Below are 13,546 nucleotides of genomic sequence, written 5' to 3'. Positions count from 1 at the left end.
CGTGAGCTTTTGCAAGAACCCACAGGACCCACCCCCAACCGTGGGGGTGATCATTTTTCTGTCTGTGAAGTGTATATGTTATTGTTTTAGAGGAAGGGAAGGGCGAACCTTATTAAAATAAATGTATTTTATTTAGCTAAAGTCTGTCATCAATGTAAGTACTGCACTCATTCACTAAATAAGTATAACAATTGCATTCCTTAAAAATTTCTTATCCACAGAATAAACCATCATCATTCTTCCATTCAAGTGAATGCTGGTGCCTCTTTTCCAGGGGTGAGTGCCACATGGCAACGGATACCCTGCCTGTGTGACAGGCATTAGGCCCGATGGCAGTGTTCCAGAACAGGAAGCAGAATGGAATTAAAGCTGAATGATTGTGATATTACCATCATTTCCTTAAACAATAATCAATTCTCTCTTCATATCTGATTTTTCCTTTCTTACAATTCAGGGGAAGAAAAGATCACATTTGCAAAAAAAAAAAAAGTAAGGATTCACACAGGAGTTGACATTTGAGATAAGTTAAATGTATTGAGAGGTTTTTCACTGAAAGAAACTATTGAGTTATAAAAATGTAGAGGAGGCAAGCCATGAGGTAGATGTAGTGAACCATCAGTAATCCAATTTAGCCACAGTAGAAGGTATTTACATAAGAGGAAATATGCATGCAAAGTTAGCAAAAGTAGAGAAAAGTTAGATAGAGAGAGCTTAGTGGATAAATCCAAGAGACAGCAGAGGGAGGACGCCTGGATGTGCAGCTTTCTGGCTCCCTCTATTCTCTGGCAGGTAACCCTAGAAGAGTTGACAATCTGTGCCTTCAATTTCTTATACACATCATTGTAATAAAGGCATCTAATTCACATAATTGTTGTAAAAATTAAATGAATTTTAGTTCACGATAGTGTCCAGTGTGAATAAAGGATTGAACTTAGCTGAGATGGATTTGTCAAGAGACTATAAAGACCCAAGACCAGCATAATAACTATGCAATTGAGGTGTAGTCCACCAAAGGGTTAGAAGGAGAATAACCAGGACTGCTTTAACTACAGTACTGCATTGGATGAAGAAAATACAAGTAAAGAGACAATTTCATAAGGGAAGGGAAGCAAAAATAATATAAAAACAGGGAGGGGGACAAAACATAAGAGACTCTTAAGTATGGAGAACAGAGGGTTACTGGAGGGGTGGTGGGAGGGGGATGGGCTAAATGGGTAAGGGACATTAAGAAATCTATTCCTGAAATCGTTGATGCACAGTATGGTAACTAACTTGGATGTAAATTAAAAAATAAATTAAAAACATGTATGTGTGTATGTATATATATATATATATATATGTGTGTGTGTGTGTTTATATATATATGTGTGTGTGTGTGTATACGTGTGTGTGTGTGTGTGTGTGTGTGTGTGTGTGTATATATATATATATACACAAGACAATTTCAATGTCTATTGCAGTAGTCTGTGTGAGAAGCAGTAAAAGACTAAAGTAGATTGGGGGCAGGAATGAATGGTAGAAAGAGGAACTAAAATGTCACCTGTGTCACTACAGATTCTGCAACAGATTATTTTGCAACAGATTTTTGCTACAGATTCTGTGTAATCTGAATAAGGAAAGAAAGGGAGAGGGGAGACTTAACGATTTATCTTCTTTCCCTGAGTTATTGAGATCAAAGGGGTGATAGAAACAAAAATGAAGACATCTCTAGGAAAACCTATTCCCTTAATGAGAAGAAAAAAATTTAATTCTACATACATATGTATAACAGACTAACTATAGTGGCTTCCAAAGATATCAGGTCCTCATCCCTGGAGCCTGTAAATATTGCCTTACATGGAAAAAAAATTTTTTTCAGATGTGATTAACCTAAACATCTAGAAATAGGGAGATTATCGTGGATTATTCAGATGGGCCCTAAGTACAGTCATAAGTGTTCTTATAAGAAAGATGTCAAAGGAGATTTGACACATACAGAAGAGAAGGCAATGTGACCATGCACGTAGAAAATAGAGTGATATAGTCAGACACGTAGGAACGCCTGGCAGCCAGCAGAAGTTAGAAGAGGCAAGGAAAGGCTAGAGCCTGGGCAGAGGGGAGAGTGGAGGGTCCAAGCACAACCCTGTTAGCACCTGAGTTTCAGCTCAGTAAAAATGCTTTGGGACTTCCAGCCTCCAGTACTGTGACAGAATCAACCTCTGCTATTTTAAGCTCTCAAGTGCATGGTAATCTGCAACAGCCATAGAAAACTAACACAATTTGCCACTAGGAGTCTGGTCAAATTGTGAATATAATTTGGTAAATAAACACAGAAGGTGTAGGTGGCTCAAGGAAATGACTGAGGACCCACAGTGACAAAAGGCCAAACGAGAGTCAAATAAACGATTTAAAAAGCAGCAGCTACTGATTCCCTGTTTAGAAGAATTTTGCATTAAAAATGGAGCTGTCCATCATGGCAATAGGGTAGCTTCATGGGGTAATGAATTTCCAATCACTAAAACCAGATATTCCTCATATAGACATTCAAATTTCATTTTAATTTGCTTGTTAGGTTATATTTAATCATGATGATCATTCTACAGGTTGACACAGTTAAGTAACAAACATAAGTTTCGCAAGGTCTATCACAAAGATTGCTCTTTTGCTTAATAACTCTGTTATGACAGCCCCTTTGGAATTCTCCATCAATATGCTTTGCTAGAATAGACAGGCAAATAAATGAATACACAACTCCCCACAAACATCTCATGTAAAATTAATATAACAAATTAGTCTATTTGTTGAGGCTCTTTCTAAAGATTGCTCATTCTATATTATTTACAACTTTTCCCGCATTCTAAATGTTTCTTCTTTTCTTTCCATCAGTGGTTATCACATTTCATCTCATATATGATTTATTATACATTCATCTAATTCTTTATTCACACACATATTTTTCCTAACTGAATAAAATAAAATAGGCATTGCTTTAAACCTGGCACACCAGCCAGGTAGCTTTTAGGTAAAGTAATAAAATTTCAAGTACAAATCACACATTACACATGTGTGTGCATATGCTATATAATGGTCTATGATTTAGTGGTATGTCTAAAATTATCATACATATAGAGATCAATTAGAAAAAAAAAAAAGTTTTGGTTAGTCCTTTAGAGTATTTAAGATTAAAAATCCAGTATGCCTCACATTCTGTAAGTTTGATACATGCTCCGTTTAATTCAAATTTTGTTTTCTAAGGTGTAACCATTAAATAAAACGCTTCCTCAGTGAAAGAGTTTATAGTGTCATTGATATTGTCTGGTTTTGAAGTGTTTGGTTCGGACAAGTGATATACAATGCACGTTTTCTGCAAATGTCCTCTTGGTTCATCATGCTGTCCTAACTCCTTAAAATATCCAAAACCCTGCTTGTGGAGGGATTCATTAGTTCATCCTAAAAATATTTACTGAGCATATACTGGCAGACACTGGCTAGTTGCCAGAACAGATTTAGTTAGTGCCCTCAAGATCTTATGGGTAATTAACTAAGTGGTAACAGTAAAATGTGACAGATGTTATAATAAGGAAATTACAGAGACCTATGAGAACGTGCAGCATGGGACTTACCCTTTCCTCAAGTTCACGGAAAGCCTTCCACAGGAACTGGTTTTAAGTTGAGACAGAAATGATGACTAAGAATAAGCCAAATAAAGGGGGGATCAAGGAGAGTGTCACCTGCAAAGGGAACAGCATGCACAAAGGCCCAAAGGCAAGCGAGAGCCGCTTTTATAAAGAACTAAACTAGTGTGAATATAAGTGGTGACAAAGGAGGACAAAGCACAAAAGGTATAATCAGCTGTATCAAGGAGTTAAGAATACAGGGAACGGTTGAAGCAGGAAAGTGATAGTATCAGGGTTTTTATTTTTAGGTTACTGTCTTTGCCCTCTGAAGAACAGATTAGAGGAGAGTAAGACCCTGGGAAAGGGATGATGACAACCTAACCTTAGGGTAACAATATGGATGGAGAGAAATAGACTTATTTGAAAAATTTGTGAAAGACAGATCCCACAGATTTCATTGTGTAGAGTAGGAAAGGGGGAAAATTATCAAGATTTCTGGCTTGTGCAACCGAATGGATGAGGGGCTCATTCTGAGCCAGAGAACACTGAAGGATACCCATAATGATGAGAAAAAATCACGAAGTCAGTTTGAACAGGATGGATTTGAAATTCCAGTAAGAAGTTTAGTTGAAATGCCCAGCAGGTAGTTGAATAAATGACATGCAGCTTAGGTGAAAGCACTGGGTTAGATATTTACACTTGAAAACTATCATTTATTCAGTTCTTTTATTTTTTTAAGTTTATTTATTTATTTTGAGACAGAGAGAGAAAGTGTGCACACACAAATGGGGGAGGGGCAGAGAGACAGGGAGAGAGAGAATTCCAAGCAGGCTCTGTGCTGTCAGTGCAGAGCCCAACATGGGACTCAGTCTCACAAACTGTGAGATCACGACCTGAGACAAAACGAAGAGTCGGACACTTAACTGACTGAGCCACCTAGGTCCCCCTCAGTTCTTCATTTTAAAAAATGCTTTCTGATGGTCTATTAAGATGCAGGTCCTGGGCACAAATGGCACAAAATGGCAGCCAAAGACACGGAAGTAGACAAGATGGCAGAAAGCATGGTGTAACATGAGATAAACAAAACCACAGCATCTCTCAAACACTGTATCTGATGGGCTGAGTAGGAAGAGGAGACTGTATTCCTAGATGTAGAAGCATGAGCCATGGATATAAAAAAGAAAACAAAACAAAGTCTAAGAGAGTATTGGTGCCATGAAAACCAAGAAGGAAAAACATGTTTTAAGAGTGAGAGGAGAATGGGCAGAATTAGGATGTTGCTGTCAGAATAAGCAGGATGAGCAACACAATGGGTTTAATGATATAGAGTCCTCAGTGATTGCTATGAGTAGCTCAGAGCACTGGATGCTGAAGCCATACTGCAGGGCTCAAAAACAAAGGATGAGAACTAGACAGGAAAGGCTGGGGTTTTTATTATTGTAAGATGAGATAGAAATAGACAAGCTGACATCAATATGTGGATGCTGTAGGATAACCTTGATAAACTGGCAACTATATGACAAATGTTCTATGAAGGCTCTAAAGGCATCATCTCATTTTCAGATTTTCTATACAACTTGCAACATGGGCAATTCTAAAATCCTTGTTAATTCAGGGCACCTGAGAGGTTCAGTCTGTTAAGCATCTGACTTTGGCTCAGGTCACAACCTTGTTGTTCGTGAGTTTGAGCCCCACGTCTGTCTCTGTGCTGACAGCTCAGAGCCTGGAGCCTGCTTTGGATTCTGTGTCTCCCTCTCTCTCTGCCCCTCCCCCGCTCACACTCTGCCTCTCTAGCTCTCTCAAAATTAAGTGAACATCAAAAAATTTTTAAAAATACTAAAATAAAATCCTTGTTAATTCTACCAGTGATAAGATAGGATTGATTGGTTTTCTCTGAATTTTACAAGTTGGCCATAAAATGATAGTACAGCTAGCCAGAATATAAGCATAGATCTCTTGGTCTTTCCATTTTTAATGCCTTTAAAACACTGAAAATGTATATTTCATGTTTTCTCATTGGCTAACTGACCTAACAGGTATTAGGAGTAATTTTCTGCAAAATTACAAACTCAAAAAGTTGATTTTTTTAACTAAAAATTATACTTTTATCTATTTTCAGTTTTTTTTTTTTTTAATTTTTTTTTCAACATTTATTTATTTTTTGGGACAGAGAGAGACAGAGCATGAACGGGGGAGGGGCAGAGAGAGAGGGAGACACAGAATCGGAAGCAGGCTCCAGGTTCTGAGCCATCAGCCCAGAGCCCGACGCGGGGCTCGAACTCACGGACCGCGAGATCGTGACCTGGCTGAAGTCGGACGCTTAACCGACTGCGCCACCCAGGCGCCCCCTATTTTCAGTTTTAATGGAGGATTTCTTGGCTACTTTCCCGTAACTGATATATTTCTCAAGTTTCCAAAGGAACACCTTACAACCCAATTGGAGAAGTAATCAAGTTATTTTTTATGAAATACAGATTATGTAATATTTTGTGAAGAATAATTACCTTCCATGGAGTAGTCAAATATCACCAATTTATGCAAAAACAATCTCCTTGTAATATAGAGTAACTGGTCAAATTTCTCCTCCCGAAAAGTGTTTATGGTTGAGATAATATGGTAGATTGTGTTGCTTGTCTATAGACTAGCATCCCTTTTTTTGCTATCAAGAAAACTGGTTTTGTTCAATTAAATGAAGACTATATACTTCAGAGGAAGCTGAGCCCCATGCTTAACCTAGGTACCTAATGTTGATTTTTTAGAGCCAAATGACAATACATCTTTTGCTTTTGGTCAATGTATAGCATAGGGATGGATAGTCTTGCAGTTTTGGTCAATAGTAAAGGACAGAAAGTCTACTGGAAGGATTTCTGAACGTTTTTCAGCCATTGTAAAGATAGATAGATTGAAACGTTCCATTTTGGCTATTGCCATTGCTGTTAGAGCTTTGGTAGCCATCTCAAGTTCATGAGAAAAGAAGCCTAGGAACTAAGCCAACATGCTATGATGGCAGAGCAGAGAGAGGGAAAAACCTAGGTCAGTAATGACGCAACTGAACCTCCCAAATAAACAACCTCTACCGCTAGATTCCATGACATCCGGAACAAACATTTTTCTTATTGCTTGGGCCTTCTTGAATTGATTTTCTGTTACCTGCAGGTGAAAACAATAAGTACCTTTCTGCTACATTCAACCATGCCAAGGAAAAGGAGTGGCTAAATCTTTAGAAGTAACCTTCATCTCCCTCATCTCTAAAAGGATTAACTTCAAATATACAGGGAAAAGGAGAAAAATTTAAATTTCCTTACTTGAATGCCAGCTCCCTCTGGCACTGTGATCTTCCACACACAATTCAGGTTGTTGTCATAAGGCTCAGGGTAACCAGGAGACAAAATAGTCCCTTTGCGCTTTGTTAAAACTCCACCACAGGGCACTAAAAGTAAAACAATTCAAGAGAGCAAGTTAATTCTAATGCAGAGGATTAAAATAAGAGAAAAGGTCAGAGATAACATCTTAGACAGATACTACAATTGCAAACACAGCCAAATCTTATTATTTCTTAAAACTCATAAGAACAATGAAAATTAAGTCTTCCTTCCTAAAAACTTTGAAAAATGCTTAGACAACATGAATGGATAACCTTTTAATGGCATTACTAAAATCATATTACAATAAACTCAATGACAGCATATCATTTTTAGTATATTACTAAAGAGTACATTGGCACATTTGCATTAAAATTAAAATGTAGATAACAGAATTTGTTGAAGAATTATTTTGTATTTGTTACTTTTGTCTTCATGCATCCTTTGAGGAGTAATAGTACTTTTCAGGAGAAATGCGGATGATGATCACAATGGTATGCTAATAACATTTGTATAGAGCCTATTGTTTGCCAGGGACTCTCCTAAAGCAATTTACAGATTTTAACTCATTAAAGCCTCTCAACAATCCACTGAGATGTAAATAAATATTCTCCTCATTTTACAGGAAATAGAGTCACTAGTGATTAAATAACTTGTCCAAGATCACAGAGCTGGTAAGAGGAGAAGGTGAGATTTGAACACCGGTAGTTTGGCTCCAGAGTCCATGCTCTTGAGTAGAAGAAAGAGATTTGGTATTGTGCCAGTCTGGTAATTGCTAGTACAGCACTACAAAAATGAGTAAGTACGTAGGTCTGTTCTGGAAGTCAATAAAGGCCTCTACCGCTTTTTAAAAGTACTAACCTTAAAGGAAAATTCTCATACCCCTAGTACTGGCAGCTTGGTTTTGGGCATAACCTAACTTACAATTTTAAATATGCGTAATGCTGGACATGTTCCTTAAACTCTCTGAAACTCAGATACCTTGTCTGTGAAATGATAATGCAATGGTTTAAAAAGAGCTTTTGTGAAAAATATACAGATAGGATAACGTATACAAAGAAGCTACTACATTGCTTGGAACACAGCGAGAGGTCAATAAATTGTATGTCATTTTACTATTTCCTTCTACAACTATTGTTATTTCAGATACCACTGGCACTATGGTCCTCGGGTATTTGTTGTAGTCTGGTTATAGTTGTAAGGTATCAGGATATGTCTTTCATAATATTTTTTAAGTTAATAAGTTTTCTGCCACTTCTTAATGCAAAAGCTTAATGCAAAAACCAAGGGCAATTGCCCAAAGGAGCTACAAACATTTTTAATAGTGTAAACATGTATCTTTAAAGAAAGTCATTTTGTTGTATTTTCCTATAAATTTGTGTTAATGGGTTAAATATTAATTCAGGTTAAGTTGGTCAGAAAAAAATTTAGCTCCTTTAAAAAGAAAATCAACAGTTTTAGATAACTTGAGAATTAATGAATTAATGTGCCAGGAGTGGAAGAAGAATTCTAGAATAGAACTTCACCCCAAAAAGATTATAAATAAGTGATTGATGAAGTGCTGATTCTGAGTTGAAAGCAAATGTAGATGCCCTTCCTCTCCATTGTCACTGTCCTATCTCACTTGCACGTTTTTCTAGTTGCTACATTAATCATATCAATGGACCTCCATTGATATGGGTGTATTATCCATGTACTTTGTCTCTATATTATTGCTAAAATGACCTTTTTAAAATTAAAATTTGCTCATCTTATTTCACTGATGAAAGTCCTTCAAAAATCTCCCCATTTCCTTCATTCCACAGATAAATACAGTTAATTTTTTAATCTCTAACTACATCTCCAGGCTTGTATGTACCCATGATTTCCCAATATTTCACCATCCCAAACCCTCTTCCCAGTTCAGGTTACTAAACTGATATACTCTCTTAATGCTGTGAGTTGCTACATCCTTCTTCCCCATAGCTAATACTACCATCCATGGTCATTTAATGCTGATAGTACCTCTTGACCTCTTTGCTGACTCCCTTATCTGTTAAGTGTCCCATAGTTTTCTATAGCACCAAGTTCTTTCCTATGCAGTTCTATCACAGATAGCTCATATTATGTTTTCATATTCTTTTTATACGTTAGTCTCTTCTAATAGACTGAAGTCTGCGAAGATGAAGCAATCAACTTTTTGTCTGGTACTCTGCTCCCTGTGGTGCCAAGATTCTAACTCATCTACCCTTTGCATTCTGAGGTTTCCTTCTCTGCTGCTATAGTGATAAGTCCTCTTTTCCTTACTTTCCAGTCTGTCCTCCATTCATTTCATCAGGGTTTTGTCTTTACTCTATTGGAATGACTATGTCAAAGTCACCATAATAGTCTTGTTGCAATGTGATATTCAATTCTTAATTTGCATTTTACTCTACCTATGAATAATTATCTCCTCTTGTTAATCACTTTGTCCACTTTGAGCCTTTCTTTGCTTAGCCATCCGGACACCACACTGTCTTGCTTTTTTCTATGCCACTGGTTATACTCATAATCTTCCTTCCTCCCTCCCTTCCTTCCTTCCTTCCTTCCTTCCTTCCTTCCTTCCTTCCTTCCCTTTCTCTCCTAGTGTTGGTGGTATAGTAGTGAGCATAGGTGCCTTCCTTTACTTTCTCTTTTCTTTCTTCCTTCCTTCCTTCCTTCCTTCCTTCCTTCCTTCCTTCCTTGCCTTTCTCTTAGTATCTCACCCTCTTTCTCTGATCCTTTAAATGTTGTAACATTCTGTGACCCATGCCATCTTCTCTTTTCTCTCTAACCATCACCCCTCTATAAGGGCATCTATTTCCATGTCATTGATACAGTATGACTACAAAATATTTATCTCTAATTCTGACTTGGCTCAGAATCCTGAAATAATATGCCTAATAAGCATCTCAAAACTAATATGTCTAGGGGCACCTGGGTGGCTCAGATGGTGAAGCATCTGACTTTGGCTCAGGTCATGATCTCACCATTCATGAGTTTGAGCCTTGCATCAGGCTCTGTGCTGACAGCTCAGAGCCTGGAGCCTGCTTCAGATTCTGTGTCTCTCTGCCCCTCTCCCACTCATGCTCTGTCTCTCTGTCTCTCAAAAAATAAATATTAAAAAAATTTTTTTAAACCAATATGTCTAAAACAATACTTTTTAAAATTTCCTCCGTCTATGCCATTCTCCACCTCAGTAAATGTCACTACCATTCACCTAGTTTGGGCCAAAACTGTAGGACTCATTCATCTTAATTTCTCTTTCTTATATTCAAGTTCACAATTACATCTACATCCGATCTATCAGTAAACTTTCTCAGCTCCATTTAAAAAATGTACCATGAGGCTTACCAGTTCTCATCACGGACCATGACCTTCCTATTAAAATTACCATTACTTTTCCTATCCACTATTACACTAGCCTTCTATTCAGGCTTTTTTCTTCTAGCCCACCTGCTGGAAGCCGAGCTATCCCAGCCTGAGTGGCAGGGCCCGGGCTGTGGACGGATTGGTGACTGCAGGGCGGCCTGCCAACAGTGAAGCTTCTTGTCCTCCCGCTTTTAGGTAATTTGGCCTTAAAAGTACCCGGGGTATTGTCTGTTGGGGAATTGCCCTCGGCAGGCCCCCTGGGCAAAGATCCATTAGGGAAGAAAATAAGGTTCAGCGAGGAATTGTGCGGTCTTACGTTTAGCCCTTGCCATCCCCTAAGGAGACTCCTCTACTTACAGGAAGGATAGCCTCATACCTTTGCCAGCAAAGAGGGCCTGTCTGTATAGGGGATACATATGGATTTGAAAGCCCCACTCCAGCAACTAAGGAGTGTATCTCTGGGCACAGGTGACTTCAACCCCTAGGCCCACCTGGCCCCCCGGAGGCATTCCAGATGATGACTGAACCTAGTCGGTTAAGCTACAGAATGGTTCATTGGCTCCTAGGTGCATTGTATCTCTGAGAATGTATGAGGCATGGGTTTCTAAGGCCTTTTCAGCCCCTTTCTGGCACCTCGGACTGAGGCAAACACATTGTTCTTTTGGCCTCATGTGGTTAGGAGGTCATGTTCCTGTAACTGTTCCACTTGAGGTGTTGAGAAATGGAAGGCCTTTCACGAGAACAGCAAAGTAAATGCTTTGCAGATTATAGATAAACGCAGATGCATAATGGAATAATGTAAGAAATTAATCTATAATCAAAGGGTATGCGGGAAAGTTAGGGGAAAACCACCATGTTATTTCTTAAAGGTCGTTTATACATAAGAACATTTTCAAAATTAGGTAATGTTAGAAAAACATAGATGACGTATGCTACAAGGAAATCACTAGCATATATAATGCCACGTTTGCTACAATAAATCGGCCAGTTCAACACACTGCTGTTGTCTGTGTCCATTTTTATTTTAGTTTTTTATTTTAGTTTTCTGTTTTTATTTTTATTTTTGTTTTGCTTTATTTTCACTCTTTCGCTGACGCCGTTCATCCTTCGGGACCCCTGGGACCTGCTGGAGCTGGACTCCGGCACCCACCCCTCTTTACTTAGTCGCAGTGATTTTTTAGAAACTAAGACCACCTCATTCCCTAGCTCAGTGAATTCCCTCTCTGCTTTGAGAAATGTCAAACTCCCCACAGCCTTTGAGGCTCTGTATGACTCGGCCTCTGCTTTGCCTCCACAAGACTCTTCTTCCGTCATGCTTGCCATCATTCACTCTGGTCCAGGCACCTGGGATTCTCACCGTGGCTTGAACACGTCAAGATCTGTTCCTGCCTCACAGTCTATATAGTTGTTTACCACCCAGACTTGTATAACCCCACTCCGTTCATCTCATTTGGATATAAGACAGCAGCATGCCCTGGATGTTTTCTTCTGACCTCCAGCCCTTTCTTTACTTTTCCCCACGGTACTTAGCGCTGTCTGAAAGAAGAGAACACATTCACTGATGTGTTGCTCTAGCACCCTCCACTAAAATGTAAACTCCACACTCATCTTCTTATTCAAAGTGAGAATAGAGACTGACAATTAGTAAGCACTGACTACATGCTCCTTGAATAAACTGTTGATTGACTGGTTGTATATCGGTGTATATACTGTGGTTACAGGTCCCTCTTTGCCATTCCTCCATTATCCCTTTCTCTCAGTATTTCGCTAAATAAGTCACATATAGCAATATAAATTTTCATATAATAATATAAAAAATACTATGAAAATATCCCCAGATATGCATTACTACATATTTTACTACATATTTTATAAAGTTTCAATTCCCACATATATTACTTAACCTAACATTTGTTTTCTATTTTAAAAAGATACACAATGGAGTACTACGTGGCAATGAGAAAGAACGAAATATGGCCCTTTGTAGCAACGTGGATGGAACTGGAGAGTGTGATGCTAAGTGAAATAAGCCATACAGAGAAGGACAGATACCATATGTTTTCACTCTTATGTGGATCCTGAGAAACTTAACAGAAACCCATGGGGGAGGGGAAGAAAAAAAAAGAAAAAAGAGGTTAGAGTGGAAGAGAGCCAAAGCATAAGAGACTCTTAAAAACTGAGAACAAACTGAGGGTTGATGGGGGTGGGAGGGAGGGGAGGGGGGGTGATGGGCATTGAGGAGGGCACCTTTTGGGATGAGCACTGGGTGTTGTATGGAAACCAATTTGACAATAAACTTCATATATTGGAAAAAAAAAGATATACTATAAATTTCCCTATGGATTAGTATTATACAATATAACATGGATTAAAACAGGCTTCAGAGGGGCACCTGGGTGGCGCAGTCGGTTAAGCGTCCGACTTCAGCCAGGTCACGATCTCGCGGTCCGTGAGTTCGAGCCCCGCGTCAGGCTCTGGGCTGATGGCTCAGAGCCTGGAGCCTGTTTCCAATTCTGTGTCTCCCTCTCTCTCTGCCCCTCCCCCGTTCATGCTCTGTCTCTCTCTGTCCCAAAAATAAATAAACGTTGAAAAAATCTTTAAAAAAAAAAAAAAAAAAAACAGGCTTCAGACAAGCATCCTGGGTTCTGCTTTTATCCTTATCCTGGTTTCATGTCTAAACCATAGAGGTTTAACTCTCTATAAAAGATAAATACTAATCTTATCTACCTCCTGGTGTTGCTGTCAGCATTACAAAATTATAAAAGAAGATGCTTAGGGGCTTCTGGGTGGCTCAGTCAGGTTGTCTGTCCAACACTTGATTTTGGCTCAAGTCATAAATAATCTCTTGGTTTGTGAGTTGAGCCCCACACAGGGCTCTGTGATTCTTTCTCCCTCTTTCTCTCTGCCCCTTCCCTGCACTCTAGCTCAATAAGTAAATAAATAAATAAATGAATGAATAAATATTTAAAAATGCTTTATAGTGCTTCTTAAAATGCTAATTACTATTTATTACTATTTTGAATAACTGCTTCAGGGATGAATGGATGGATGAATAAATGAATCAGTGACTGTGGTTTCAGATCCTGTATTTATTTCCTCATCAATTTCTCTCCTGCTCCAAGAAAAGACAATATAAACAGGTGTTGCCATGGAGCTAATACAAGTAAAAGTAGTTTTTTTCTGGGTTTCTAAAGGTCTTCAGGGGGAAAAAAAAAACAA

General features: G+C 38.6%; 1 protein-coding gene across 1 annotated transcript in view; it reads right to left on the bottom strand.

The window, feature by feature from the left end:
- The window catches only part of CSMD3 (CUB and Sushi multiple domains 3), a 1,276,067-nt gene that overhangs the window by 165,137 nt on the left and 1,097,384 nt on the right, over positions 1-13,546 (bottom strand). Inside the window, 1 exon segment of the mRNA XM_030304305.1 lies at positions 6,902-7,026. Coding sequence (XP_030160165.1) covers positions 6,902-7,026 — 125 coding nt within the window.

This window comes from Lynx canadensis, chromosome F2, assembly GCF_007474595.2.
Source record: "Lynx canadensis isolate LIC74 chromosome F2, mLynCan4.pri.v2, whole genome shotgun sequence".
Taxonomy (NCBI): Eukaryota; Metazoa; Chordata; class Mammalia; order Carnivora; family Felidae; genus Lynx; species Lynx canadensis.
Note: the sequence above shows the minus strand (reverse complement) of the source record. Positions and strands in the feature narration are given on the sequence as shown.